The sequence below is a fragment of the Oncorhynchus keta genome, chromosome 12, assembly GCF_023373465.1.
Source record: "Oncorhynchus keta strain PuntledgeMale-10-30-2019 chromosome 12, Oket_V2, whole genome shotgun sequence".
Classification (NCBI taxonomy): domain Eukaryota; kingdom Metazoa; phylum Chordata; class Actinopteri; order Salmoniformes; family Salmonidae; genus Oncorhynchus; species Oncorhynchus keta.
This window is the reverse complement of record NC_068432.1, coordinates 28844815-28860071: the sequence shown is the minus strand read 5'-3', so window position 1 is coordinate 28860071 and position 15257 is coordinate 28844815. Positions and strand designations below refer to the sequence as shown.

The 15257-nt window shown below is 44.1% G+C and overlaps 1 protein-coding gene across 1 annotated transcript; it reads right to left on the bottom strand.

The window, feature by feature from the left end:
- Nucleotides 1-2696: 2696 nt before the first annotated feature.
- LOC118391242 (short transient receptor potential channel 2-like) lies at nucleotides 2697-11120 on the bottom strand. Its single transcript, XM_035782426.2, has 13 exons — nucleotides 10171-11120; nucleotides 8194-8886; nucleotides 7706-7906; nucleotides 7359-7523; nucleotides 7035-7209; nucleotides 6662-6862; nucleotides 6253-6415; nucleotides 6011-6103; nucleotides 5711-5903; nucleotides 5372-5499; nucleotides 5003-5075; nucleotides 4782-4914; nucleotides 2697-4576 (listed from the first exon to the last, which is right to left on the bottom strand). The coding sequence occupies exons 1-13, from the start codon at nucleotides 10183-10185 to the stop codon at nucleotides 3369-3371; spliced, it is 3441 nt and encodes a 1146-aa protein (XP_035638319.1). The 5' UTR covers nucleotides 10186-11120; the 3' UTR covers nucleotides 2697-3368.
- Between the last annotated feature and the right edge of the window lie 4137 nt (nucleotides 11121-15257).

The window sequence follows — 15257 nt, the reverse complement described above, 5'->3', positions numbered from 1 at the left end:
CATAGTGTCTGTAGAGTTCTTACTCTAATATTTAGAACCTAACACATGATTTAGAATAATTAATTCATCATTACCATTTTGTTTCATTCATGCGACCGACCAATACTGTTTCATAATGTGAGTTTGTTCTCAAAACAAGGTCTGGGCATACTGCCAAATTGCAGCTACTGATAAGAGGATTTGTTCAGTCAACCACTTGCATGAACACAGAAATTGGTTTATAGAACAGCACTTAAATAGAACACAGAAATTAGTTATAAGAAAAGCACAAATTTCCATGACAGAAATATGGCATAACTTCCACCTAGAATATCAGAAGGCAAGTTGGAGCTATTACTATATTGCTTACACTCGTCAAATCCTCTGATCTTCACAAGTGGTAAGGGATCCATTTGGGATTAGGCATTCATTTCTATGACAAACCCCTAACAAAGGTATTCAAATAACTTTATCAAGCACATGTATTTTTTGTATTTTTAAATGCAGTTTAAAGTGCTTAGCAAAAGGAAAAAGTGAAACCATTTCTAGACAAATATTAAATTAAGAAAAAATATACACCTGGACCTTAGAGACCAATGCAGCAATAAAGATAAACCTGGATTAAGTAGATAATAGCTGAAACAACAAAGCACCCTTGGTAAAAGCCCAGAATTGTGTGAGACATTCTACAAGTGAGACTCAACATAATGTACAGATGGCGGCATCTCCTAGAAATGTATTGTAAGATGTCCTATTGGTTGGAAGTTATGTATACATCTGCATATGAAGGCCTACAATCATTCAATACATAGTAGTGCAAGTGCTGATCAAATCTAGGGAGGGTCTAGATGTTTAGCTAGAGCTCCGTGATGGGAACAGTGGGATGATATCAGCCCGTCCCTGATGCTACATCAGCCTACTGTGCCACTGGGAGCTAAAGGCCAGGTGGGTTTTTTTCCACAGTGGAGGAACTCCGGTGTTGTGTGAAGCCTGGGAACAGGAGGGAATGTGATGCTCCAGGTGATGAATTAATGAGCTGCTGCGGCAACCTCTGGGGAGAGGAAGGTGTTCTGCAAGCTGAGACCTGCGCAAGGCAACATAAAGATACAAACAGACTAACACAGCCTGATGAGGGGGCAAGGGGGACTGAGGAAAGATTCATCATCTTTACCAACAAGGAAGAGACTGTCAGAGCTGTATACAGTGCATTTGGAAAATGTTCAGACCCCTTGACCTTTTCCACATTTTGTTTCGTTCCAGCCTTATTCTAAAATTGATTAAATCCTTTCCCCCTCAAACTACACACAATACCTCAAAACTGTTTTTTAGAAATGTTAAAAAATAACTGAAATATCACATTTACATAAGTATTCCGACCCTTTACTCAGTACTGAGCACCTTTGGCAGCCATTACAGCCTCGAGTCTTCTCGCATATGAAATTACAAGTTTGGCACACCTGTATTTTTGGGAGTTACTCCCATTCTTCTCTGCGGATCCTCTCAAACTCTGTTAGGTTGTAAGGGGAGCAGTGCTGCACAGCTATGTTCATGTCTCCCCAGAGATGTTTGATCGGGTTCAAGTCCGGGCTTTGTCTGGGACACTCAAGGACATTCAACGACTTGTCCTGAAGCCACTCCTGGTGTTGTCTTGGCTGTGTGCTTAAGGTCATTGTCCTGTTGGAAGGTGAACCTTTGTCCCAGTTCCTGAGCAGTCTGGAGCAGGTTTTCATCAAGGATCTCTCTGTACTTTGCTCCGTTCATCTTTCCCTCGATCCTGACTTACTTACTGACTTTATTGTCCTCGTGGGGAAATATTGTTGCAGTGTCATGTACACATTTAAAGTAGCATTTAAATACAAAACAAAAATGACAATACAACTTACTGACTAGTCTTCTAGTCCCTGCCACTGAAAACATCCCCACAGCATGATGTTGCCACCACCATGCTTCACCATAGGGATGGTGCGAGGTTTCCTCCAGACGTGATGGCTGGCAGTCTGGCCTCTCTACCATAAAGGCCTGATTGGTGGAGTGCTGCAGAGATGGTTCTCTTTCTGGAATATTCTGCCATCTCCACATAGCACCTCCCTGACCAACGCCATTCTCCTCCGATTGCTCAGTTTTGCCAGGCGGCTAGCTATAGGTAGAGTTGGTGTTTCCAACCTCCTTCCATTTAAGGATGATGGAGGCCATTGTGTTCTTGGGGACATTCAATGCTGCAGACATTTTTGGTACCCTTCCCCAGATCTGTGCCTCGACCCAATCCTGTCTCGAGCGCTCTACGGTTAATTCCCTCGACCTCACGGCTTGGTTTTTGATCTGACATGCAATGTCAACTGGGATCTTACAAAGACAGATGTGTGCCTTTCCAAATGATGTCCAATCAATCGAATTTACCAGGTGGATTCCAATCAAGTTGAAGAAACATCTCAAGAATGATCAATGGAAACAGGATGCACCTGAGCTCAATTTCGAGTCTCATAGCAAAAGGTCTGAATACTTATGTAAATAAGGTATTTCTGTTTTTTTTTTATACATTTGCAAAAATGTCTAAAAACCTATTATGCTGTATTGTGTGTAGATAACGTAACAATGTGGAACGTAACACAACAATGTGGATAAAGTCAAGGGGTCTGAATACTTTCCAAATGCACTGTAGCCAGTCTTCCTGAAATAATTTACTTTTTACTTTATAATGAACACGCAAGGACACAATGTATATTTTGAGTATTTTAATATTGGTTTGAAAAGTTGTATTTAAAGTGAGATAGCTTTTTGTAATATATACTGAACAAAAATCTAAACGCAACAAAAACAAAGATTTTACTGAGTTACAGTTCATATAAGGAAATCAGTCAAATGAAATAAATTAATTATACCCTAATCTATGGATTTCACATGACTGGGCTGGGCGCAGCCATGGGTGGGCCTGGAAGGGCATAAGCCCACCCACTTGGGAGCAAGGCACAGCCAATCAGAATGCATTTCCCCCCTCAAAAGGGCTTTATTACAGACAGAAATACTCCTCAGTTTCATCAGTTGTCCGGGTGGCTGGTCTCAGGTGAAGAAGCCAGATGTGGAGGTCCTGAGCTGGCGTGGTTAAAAGTGGTCTGCAATTGTGAGGCAGGTTGGATGTACAGCCAAATTCTCTAAAACAACGTTGGAGGCGGTTTATGGTAGAGAAATGAACATTCAATACTTTACATGTTGCGTTTATATTTTTGTTCAGTATACACACCTTCGAATGGTTTGTACCTCCTTTTACAGCAAAATGTTCCTATGCTACCAACTGCAAGTGTATATTGCTGCGTTGATGTAAAGCATCTCCGGTGGTCAACCAATTACTGTACTATGGATTTGACTGAAACAATGCTAACTGGCTGACACCTCTAATCTGGAGATGATGCACTCAGATATGCGGGTCTCATTGGTCCTCCATTGATGGACCCCTCCCCTTCTTGTGAGCCGAAGCCAGTGTCCTGTGAGCTGCTGCTGCCGGTCGGGGAAGGAACCACCTTCTCCCCCAGGATATTCACCCCAGCCCTGGCAGTATTCTCCACCACCACCATGCCAGCCTTGGCAGCCTTCCTCTCAGTCACATTCTCCTCCACTGCCCTCCCCTCCCCCTTATTCCACCTCTCTGCCACGTTGATCTTCCCCACCACTCTTTTCTCCTTTAGTTCCATCGCTTTGACCTTCCTCTCTACCTCTTTCACATCTTCCAATCCCATGTCTACTTTACCTTCATTCCCACATCCTCCCATTTCATTAACTGTTTTGTCACCTCCTACAACTCCTTTGTCCCTGATTGTATTATCCACACAGCTATCTACCTTTTTCCCTTTGTCTTTCACTTCCATCCTTACTTCTGCCTTACTGGCCTCTCCCTCCACCCTTTTCTCCACCATCTCATTGGTGCGTGCCTTATTTATCCCCTTCTCCCCCTTCCCGTCACTGTTGCCTCTCCTTTCCATCTTGTGCTCTGTCTCCTTTACCATTTCTTCCACTCTTACCTCTCCCTTTCCTCCATTTTCCATGTTCTGCTCTGACTCCTTCACTACCTCCTCCACCCTTCTCTCTCCCTTCCTTCCATCAGCTCTCCCCTCCTCCATCTTCACAACATCCATGTCTCCTACCTGTTTCGTCCCCTCTGCTCCATCTAGCCCCACATCCACCTTTACTTCCTGTTTGACCACCATCCCTCCATCCTTTGCCTCCTTTTCCATCTCCACTGTTTTGTCTAGTCCCATTGCTGTCCTTCCATCCTTTCCTATCTCCACCTTTCTGTCGTGTTCCACCTCCATCCCTTTGTCATCTAGCATCACCACTGCTCCAGCCTTCTCTTCCGCTACTTTTCCCTGTTGTCCCACCTCCACAGTCACCCGTAGAGGTGTGTGTTTGTTGTCCAGCCTGTTGTCGAACCCCCTGAAGTTGTTCTTGGCTCCCATTATGTATTTCCCCAGGATGGATGAGCCATCAGTGTTGGGGATGTCTCCTGCAGCCTGGCCAGAGTCCACCAGAACCTGCATGATGGCCTTCATCTCAGCATGCAGCCTTCCCACCACCTTGTTTAGCTCTGTGATCCGATTACCCACATCTGAGGAGGTAAGAACAGACCAAACCAATGCCACTGAATGCACCACAATGCTATTTACATACATACAGTACTAAACAGAGTATACTGTACGTGTGTGAGGCCAAGTCAGTACTTCCTCTCTGTTTAACTGACCTTTAACACATAAACATGTCTTAACTGAAGACTTGAAGGCCCTAAGGCTGGGTCAGGAAACATGATGTGTTACCTTTTCTCTTGGTCTCCTCAAACTTCCGACGTTCAGACTCAATGTAGCGCTGCACCAGAGCCCGTATCACCTGCTGGCGATAAGGTATCTGGTTCTCCCCCGACCCTCCACCATCCACCTCCTTCCCGTTCGACTGGACAACGAAGGGAACAGACACATTCTCATTGGTCTGCATTCTGTATGTCAAGGCCACGTCAAATGAGCTGAGGTGGAGTTCTTACCATGGAGGTTATGGGGGGATAGTCTGGTGTCGAGTTCAAAGTACAACAGCAGCAGATCTGACGAAAAATACCCCTGGGATAAACATGAAAACAGGAAATATGAGACGAAACTGACCTTTGAGATAGAGGTCGTTCTATTGTAGGTAGAGGAAGTTGGCTGTATAACAGTATAACATACCGTAGGGCTCTCCAACCCTGTTCCTGGAGAGCAACCGTTCTGTAAGTTTTCACTCCAACCCTAATCTAGAACACCTGATTCTAATAATTATCTGGTTGATAAGCTGAACCAGGTTAGTTATAACTGGGGTTGGAGCGAACACTTACAGAAGGGTAGCTCTCTAGGAACTGGGTTGGAGACCCCTGACCTACCGTATGAGGTAGAAAAAGGCCTTAGGTGAGGGGATGATGTTGAAGGGGACAGGCATAGTGAGACCTTCTCGGAAGTAACTCAGATAGAGCTTGGATCGGGCAAATTTCCACTCAACGTCAGCATCATCCTGAGAGAGGACAGGTACAGAAATCAGCAGTCAGGGCACATTCTAGAATCCTTTCTAAACTTTACTGTGTAATCATAAAGGTCTAGAATTTGAGCTTTGAAACAGTTTTATCTGCTACAGTGGAATGCAGTTTCTTCCATTCAAAGGCATCTGTCCTGCCCTTGAGGTGGACCAACTGAGAGCCAAGTTTCCTGAGTGCAATCTTTCTCACCTCAATCTTCTGGAAGGAGTTGGTGATCATTGCAATGAGCATGTTGAGTAGCACGATCACAATCACCAGGGTGAAGATGCCGTAAAGGATTCTGCCCACAAACTCTGCAACCACAAACTCGGGCATGTCCACATAGTCCTGGTTGGCCACCCCAAACATGGTCCAGAACAGGAAACGAAAGGTCTCGTTAAACCTAAGGAATGGAGTTAGGGTCGTGAGGTTTATGATTCTCATAATGATTTAATAAGATAATTATGAAGCTATGTAGTTAAGTATAGTTTACTTTAAAATATTCTTTACCTTCCAAGATATGGTTGGGTGACATAAGGAACATAGATGTTATTGATACCACAGAGGAAAGCAGTTCCAATAATCATCAATATGAACATGAACCTAGGGAGAGAAAAGAGACTCGTATCTATCAACCAACCAATATTGGTTCATTTTGTGAGGAAAACAGCACAATCACATACAGACAGTAACCCACAGTATATATTGCACAACATCTCAGTGGACAGCATAGCCTGAGCATTTCATCCTACCTCATCATGTCATCGATCATCTTCCCTATGGAGATCTGGAGTGTACCCAGGGACTCCTGTGCAGGCAGGATGTAGGCCAAGCGGGTGAAGCTCAGCATACTGGTCACTGCAAACAGTACCTCAGCTATGAGCTGAGGGTCCTCCTGATGCCAGTCCTGGCGCACTACAGGGCAGTGGCAAACAATATTAGCCAGCTTACCCCAGGAAACATGAACATGTATTGCAGGATTGGGGTCAATTCCATTTCAATTCAGTCAATTCTGGAACAGGAAATAAACTGAAATTACTGTTTACTTCCTGAATTTAAATGGAATGGACCCCCATCCTGGTAAAACGTCAATTTCAAATCTAACACCATGATAATGACCCAAATCCATGTCTCTGGTTGAATAAAGCCTCTTTCTCTCACCAGTCTGGGTGAAGTAGGCACACTCCTCAGTCCCGTCAGGGGCCTGGCACAGGAAGTGACCTTTGAGCATGATGAGGACACGCAGAGTGAAGGAGGCCAAGTACATGCTGAGCACCATCATGTCCATGCAGTTCCACCAGTCCAGGAAGTAGCTCCGCAGACCTTCAATCCACACCTCCTTACATTCATACCAGAAGAACCCTGTAGATGATAGACAGTACAATATGGAGGACTTGTCACTTGACTGATAACTGCTGTATGCCCAATTGTCAATTTCCCCATTCGACCATAAAGGAAAAACTGTATAAATATTGGTATTTTAATATTCATAGTAATAACAGAGTCGGTGTTAAGGGAGAAATAGCTAACCCACCGACCACCCACACCATGTGGAATGAGCTGTGCAGAATATTCTGCTGACGTGAAGCAAACTGATCTCTGTACAACTCCATGGTGATGGACTCTCCCAACAATGTGATGAGGAACCACATGTAGGAGGCAGAGTGAAGAAGGAACTTGATCACCGGAATCTTCAGTATCTTTCCCACCTGAGAGAAACACAGTAGAGTACATACAAAGCAAAATCAAATACATGAGAAAATGTACCCATACATCTGCAGGCCCAAGACAGACCCACACAGAGTCACACAAGGCCCATACAACATCACTACCTTTACAGAACTTGAGGCCATCTGACCTTGGACTTGGGTGCAATCCAGTAGACGAGGCAGAGGAGGGGCATGGTGAAGAAGATACCCACAGACACCAGCAGCTTCCAGGCCGTCTTGCTGCCTCTCCAGCCAGACAGGTTCCCACACCAAATAGAGGACAGCACCTGCTGGCAGATAGGGTGGGCTACAAACTAGAAAGAGAGAAAGAGCGGCCAGAATTCACAAACAGGACATATGGAGAGGAATGCACCTTTCATCTCACTGAACATGTTCAGCAACCCAAATAACGCCACTCAGAATCTAGGTCTATGTACAGTATAAAATACCCAGGGATGGTCTTGTCTACTCGCTCCGTATATTACTGTGGCTCTACCTGTTTTTGGTTGCAGTTGACGGCAAGCCTCAGGCGGGTCAGGTTGGGGATGCCCTCCTCGAAGGCCTGCTGGTCAAGGGCGTCCTGGCTTTCATCTCCACAGCTGTTCAGGATGGTGGTGACCTCACTCTGGTTACGGCACATCCCCAGCAGCTCCACCGCAAACTCCTGGCACAGCTCCTCCAGACCCAAGTACTGAGGCTGGGGGAGAGAGAGAACACAAACAATCACGCAGATAAACAATCTAATAGCACTTCACATTAGTGCTAGGCGGATGGACATTACAGCACCGAATAAAATGGTAATGGTATGGTAACAAGTTATAGTTACTCACAATGAAAACATTTATTAATCTCAGTTAACCCAGAACTACATTTGTGCGTCATTTATGTTTACGTAGTCTGTCCACGTGAGATTTGTTCCAGGGTAATACACCACATACTTTGTGCAGAGGGACTATATGGGCATAAGCACAAACAGGATCTAACCTTGAACTCGGGTTCCTTCTTGGAGAGTTTGCGTAGCTCCCTGCTGAGGCCGAAGGCACTGAGCATGGCATCCTCTGAGGTGATGGACAGGTAGGCCCGGCTGGCAATGCCACGGTAGGTGTTGATGCGAGACAGGGAGAACTTCAGCAGGTCATACTGGCGTCCGTTCCTACACTCTAGACAGGCACAGGAGATCTTGTGTGGCCTTGGGATGATGTGGCCCTTCTGGGTCAGCATGGTGACAATCTCATACAGGTCCTTCTGACAGGCCAGGGTCAGCGGGGTCACGCCTGGGGCGAACTGCGAGTCGTCGATAGAGTGGTCGAAGATGGCCAGGGAGAAGGATCGCACATCCATCTTGTTGCCCTTCTCCTGGTCCAGGCGGTCGAGGAGCCTTTTCACCACGCGGGGCTGGTTGGTGTCCACGGCAACCAGCAGAGCTTCATGGATCTGGCGGAAGTCAAACTTGATGCCCTGGAGGAGGGCGTCCATGGTGTCCTCGTTGCCCAGGCGGATGGACAGGTTCAGGGCCTCTCTCCACAGCCGGTCCTCGGAGTCGTCCAGCTGGCGGATGATACCGTCACCAGTATTCAGCAGGCCACACACCATCACTATGTTCCCCTCCTGGATGGCACTGATCAGCTCCAGAGGGAAGCGCATCTTCTTGTTCACTATCTCCCGCCATTGCTCCGGCTAAAACCACAAGGAGAGGAGCTTATTGCTTTAATGTCTCCAAATCTAAATGACATTAATCCAAACTAGAATCATTAGTTGCTACATCAATTTTTTTTATGTATAAATTAATGATATATACCCATTGAGTCTGGAAGAAAATTACTTATAACTGCCTCATGAGCTTAGTTCAACTATCGTACCCCATCAGAACCCTAAATATGAGCTTGTTTTACTCCTGTTTGTAAACAACGTAAATGTAAACAATCACTGTATATCTTCAAAACATAGTAAAAACTATACATTTGATATCATGGGTAGTCAGTCCTTACGTGCATAGCTCCGTCTATACATTTGATATCATGGGTAATCAGTCCTTATGTGCATAGCTCCGTCTATACATTTGATATCATGGGTAATCAGTCCTTATGTGCATAGCTCCGTCTATACATTTGATATCATGGGTAATCAGTCCTTATGTGCATAGCTCCGTCTATACATTTGATATCATGGGTAATCAGTCCTTATGTGCATAGCTCCGTCTATACATTTGATATCATGGGTAATCAGTCCTTATGTGCATAGCTCCGTCTATACATTTGGGGGTGGTTACATTTCTCCATCCAAATCCCTTAACTTTTTTGCTAAACAGGGGTGTGGAAAATGCTTTGTTATTGATTCCAATTAAGGATTCTAGCTTTAATTAATACAAATGTTTATTATACAATAGGACACAAATCACTAATAATTTGTCTGCCCTGGGTAGCCTAAACAAGAACATTGACATTCATAAATGGGATTACCAAGCAGGTATTATACAGTAGGACAATTGCATTATAATGCAATTAATAATTTAGCGCCTTGGGTGTGAAAAAAAAAATCACTTTACAAATTAAATGAATTATTATTCTGAGCATTTAACAGGAATATATACTATGAGAACATAAGTAGAAAACATGTAATATTATTTTGAGGCCCATCCCTAGATAGAATAGAAAGATATCGCCAAGACCATCAGTGATAATGGTTTCTATTCTAGTACATCTGGTCATATTCATTCCCAATGCCCTTTCATTATTTGCATACAACAAATATTTGCATCTTTTTAATCGTTTGTAGAGCACTTGGGTTGCAACGTGCAAATAATGTAAGAAAGGAGCTTTACAATTGAAGTTTATTAGAGTATTATAAGCAGACAAATTCTATTACATAATTGTTTTTATTATGTTAGAATACAGACACATTTCAAATCGATTTCTTAACATCATCTTTCTTTTCTATGAAAAGTTTTTCAAATACACTCACTGTGAGGTTTTCCATGTTTCTTCAGGAAAATGAACCGATAATGGAGTAATTGTCCCTAGTGTGAAGATGACCTCACATTATTGGTGGAAATCCAAGTTCCCCGGTTATTCTTGAGGCTGAGAAGGGTAGACGAGAACGGCAGTGGGGTCCGCTGACTGCTGTTTTGGGCTCCGTCAGTGTTCAGAAAATGGATCACTGTGGTCATGTGCTCTCGGCTGACTACACAGAGCTAGGTTAGAATGACTCCCCACAAACCAAATAACACATCTCTACTCCCCTGGGACAGGACCAATTAAAAAGCAACCATTTCAGTGTGTTTCATGCCTGGCTAGGCCCAAACCAGGCAGTGGCCCTTGCCTTCCTTACCAAGCCTCTATTAAAATGAACACTGCAATGCTCCCCAGTGGAAACGCTGCAGGTGAGATGGCTGTTAACTAACAGGTAGCAGCAGTCATTAAAGTTCCCAGTGGGACAAGTTCAGAGTGGTGAAAAAAAACAAGGAGCCGCCAACAAGACAAGATAAATCAATGAATTGAATTGATCTTTCCGATTATGATGGATTACTTCCGAAATAAATGTACTGAACACAGTCCATTGTTGTTGTTTATACTATATAATATGTAATAGATAATCATTAGCAGACATATGTAAACAGTGCAAGCAAGAACAAACTGAGCCTTCGATGAGCTCAGGAGAGAACCAAACACTCAGAGCAGAGTGGGGAATAAAGGGAGGCAGAGAGAGATTATTTTCAACGAGTATATATCTACAGAAATAGTCAGTAAAATACAAATGTACATACAGTATATTAAAAACGATAGCATATCCACGTTTGCAGCACTGCCCGCTAGATAAAAGCAGAAACATGTAAATATACAATGCAGTCATTCCTAGTCCACCCATTTGACATGGGAGTCCACGTGGTCTCCATCTGGATGTGGGACAGAGGGAACCTGAAGGAGCAGAAAGGGCAGTAGTGTTGTCATGATACCAACATTTTTACAAACGATACCAAGTAGTATCGCAAATACCACAGTGAAAGAAAAAACAATTGGCCTAGCATCCTGTTCGCCCGTCCCCCGGCCACTTGTTCACATTTTTTAAACGTTCTCAAAAAACCTGCTCACTGAAATTTACACTTCTACTCAATACAACACGTTGAATTTAACTTCACACTGTTCAGTATATAATAGGATACTGCATAGAATGGGTGATTTGCTCATTTGTGCAAAGTCCTACCTGTGATTTGGCTGGAGGAATGGGAGGAAGGAATATACAAGCATGTCATTGTGTCAGTAAGGGGAAAACACTGAATTATACGCTTCAGTTAACACAGACACACTCCCTCTGTCTACCTCACTTTCATAAACACACACACACCTCTCTCTCGTTAGGCACCATTCAGAATTGAAGGAGCGCAATAAATAAATCAAGTTTTAATATAGTTTAGGCTTATATTAGACCTATATGAATCCTACCTTTGAAACACATCTCTTGAGTAGCAGATGCTTTGTCTTTCTTCCTGTGCCAATCAAATTTGCCTAAACCTACTGTCAAGTTACCAAGTTGTTAGATAGCTAGGTAACATGACTTAACAACGTTGTTTGTTATCATATCAATAATTAGCGACCCAGGATTAGTTTAAAACGGCCTGAAGCATGGTTTAAGCTAGAGAAAAGCTGTTCTTTGCTGTAAAGCTGCAAGTGTAACCATACAGCTTCCGTACCTCTCCTCGACCCTACCTGGGCTCAAACCAGAGACCCTCTGCACACAACTACTGACACACACAAAGCATCGTTACCCATCACTCCACAAAAGCTGTGGCCCTTGCAGAGCAAGGGGAACAACTACTTCAAGGTCTCAGAGCGAGTGACGTCACCTATTGAAACGCTATTAGCGCGCACCACCGCTAACTAGCTAGCCATTTCACATTGGTTACACTAGAATGGCAAGGACCGGCCCTAGGCCCTCCCACTGGGGAGCCAGGCCCAGCCAATCAGATTGATTTATCCACAAGAGGGCTTTATTACAGAAAGATATACTCCTGACCACCTTCCACCCTCACCTCAAACAATCCCGCAGGTGTAGAAGCCGGACATGAAGGTCCTGGGCTGGCGTGGTTACACAGTTGTGAGGCCAGTTGGAAGTACTGCCAAATTCTCTACCATGGCTTATGGTAGAGAAATTAACATTGAATTCTTTGGCAACAGCTCTGGTAGACATTCCTGCAGTCAGCATGCCAATTGCACCCTCCCCCAAAACTTGAGACATCTGTGGCATTGTGTTGTGTGACAACTGCACATTTTAATGTGGCCTTTTATAGTCCCCAGCACTAGGCGCACCTGTTTAATGATCTCACACCTGTCACGTGGATGGATTATCTTGTCAAAGGAGAAATGCTCACAAACAGGGATGTAAACAAATTTGTGCACAACATTTGAGAGAAATAAGCTTTTTGCGCATCTGGAAATGTTCTGGGATTTTTTTATTTCAGCTCATGTAACATGGGACCAACACTTCACATGTTGCATTGATATTTTTGTGCAGTGTAAAAAGACTGACGGTGGAATAGACACGCATTAAGAGCGGACAGAGAGAAGCAGGTGAGTAAAAGCCCATTTATGCTTGATCCGAAAATGTGGTCGGAAGGTGTGAATCGTCATAAGCCTCTCAAATTTTGTAACAATGTGCAGGGCTCCATATAGACCCCTCTCTGTGTTTGCAAACATTGATGCACGGGGGCAATGCATGCAAGTTGGTGGCATAACATGGGGAGTTCTTATAGAATGCCAGCAAAAATGCCTTTTTACGTGTTGTTTATGAGTGCATTTCACATTACTTTTGGATTATAATTGGATTTTAAGGCTTGTATAAATATCCTGCTTAATATAATGTTTGTGTCACCATCACAAATCAACTGCATTATACTTAAGGGGCGGCAGGGTAGCCTAGTGGTTAGAGTGTTGGACTAGTAACCCCTGAGCTGACAAGGTACAACAGGCAGTTAACCCACTGTTCCTAGGCAGTCATTGAAAATAAGAATTTGTTCTTAACTGACTTGCCTAGTTAAATAAAGGTTTAAAAAAATTAAAAACACTTCAACCAGTAAAATGGTTCTTCGGCTACTTTTGCTACAGCCTATATTAATAAGCGATAGCATTCAAGCAACAACGTCTGCATCCAAAATAGTTATTTTGCAGAGATCACAGCCAAATATAATCTTAGCGACTGTTCAAGTAAGAATCAACACATCTTTGTAAGCATATGCGAACCTCAAAAAGTTATTTTGTTTAGAAGTAATAAAAACGTAAATCTAGGCTATGTTGAATGGGCACAGATGGCGATAGCTTTCTTACTGCAGCCAAGAGTCTTGCACATCTGTGGGTGATGTCAGTGTGTTGTGTACTGCAAAGGGGTCTATAGCTCCGCATTGACATGATTGGTTGACATTAGGTGGGGGCGTGAGGTCCAGTATAAACACGAATTCACTTCCTTGACAACTTCCTTCACAACAGCTCTGCCCTGCTCTGCTAAGTGCAAGAAGTATGAAAGGCCTGGCATCTGCAGTAAATGCTGTACTGCCACTTCAGACATCGGATTGACCATGCAGCGCCTTGCAGCCAGTGTATGCTTGATCCAAAAATGTGGTCGGAGTCTCCGTATGGAGGGTGTGACGTAATTGTGGAACCTCTGGAGGCATGCAGAGACCAAAACAAGCTCCGTACAGCATCGCTGTGCAAAGGGCTCCATATAACTCCGCATTGACATGATTGATGATGATCGGGTCCGAGTGTCTGGGCCGGAGCTACCTGGGAGGCTTCAGCCGGTGGGTTCGAAGGATTCCCGTGCCTCGACCGAGGCAACTGGGGAGGTCGTCAGATGTCTGCACCTCAGCTGAGGCGACCGGCGATTTTTGGTCCACGTCGCAGAGGGGGTACTGTCACGTTTGATCTCTCTCCGGTCTCTAGGTCACCAGTCTGCTCGTCATGGCGCACACCTGTCACCATTGTCACGCACAATTGCGCATTATGACACTCACCTGGACTCCATCAACTCCTTGATTACCTGCCCTATAATTGTCACTCCATTTGGTTTCTTCCCCAGTCGTCATTGTATCTGTGTCTGTTTCATGTTGGTGCGCTGGTTGGGTTACGTGTTTGTTTAATTTATTAATAAAAGTTTTCACTCCCTGAACTTGCTTCCCGACTCGCAGCGTAAATCGTTACATGGACATCAGGACTGAGATTACTCACCATATTTTTTTTACTTTCACGGGTCTGACGAGCCTGACACGAATGATATACTGCTTTCTCGGGAACAGGCCCGGATCCCTGTGATTTGTGTGAAGAGGAGGCAGAGAAAAAAGGGCCAGAGGGTGGGCTGCCTTCTGAGAATTTGTAGGCGATCGAATAAACCCCACTTGTTTCCATTCTGCTAGCAAACATGCAATCTTTGGAGAATAAAATCGATGACCTACATGGAAGATTAAACTACCAACGGGATATTCAAAACTGTAATATCTTATGCTTTATGGAGTCGTGGTTGAATGGCGACACTATCGACATACAGCTTATCAACATACAGCTGGCTGGTTATACGCTGTACCGGCAGGATAGAACAGCGGCGTCGGGTAAGACAAGGGGCGGCAGACTATGTATTTTTGTAAATAACATCTGGTGCACGATATCTAAGGAAGTCTCGAGCTATTGCTCACCTGAGGTAGAGTATCTCATGATAAGCTGTAGACCACACTATCTACCTAGAGAGTTTTCATCTGTATTTTTCGTAGTTGTTTACTACATACCACCACAGACTGAGACGGCACTAAGACAGCATTGAATGAGCTGTATTCCACCATAAGCAAACAAGAAAACCTTCGCCCAGAGGCAGCGCTCCTAGTAGCCGGGGACTTTAATGCAGGGAAACTTACATTTGTTTTACCAAATTTCTATCAGCATGTTAAATATGCAACCAAAGGGGGAAAAAAACTCTGGACCACGTTTACTCCACACACAGAGACACTATGACCATAATTCTATCCTCCTGATTCCTGCTTACAAGCAAAAATTAAAGCAGGAAGCACCAGT

Excerpts from the sequence above, each read along its gene's own strand:
- LOC118391242 (XM_035782426.2), bottom strand. Across the intron at positions 7,210-7,358 it reads GGATTGCACCCAAGTCCAAG|GTGGGAAAGATACTGAAGAT; the intron begins GTCAGATGGCCT and ends TGTTTCTCTCAG. Across the intron at positions 5,076-5,371 it reads GCCTTTTTCTACCTCATACG|GGGTATTTTTCGTCAGATCT; the intron begins GTAGGTCAGGGG and ends TGTTTATCCCAG.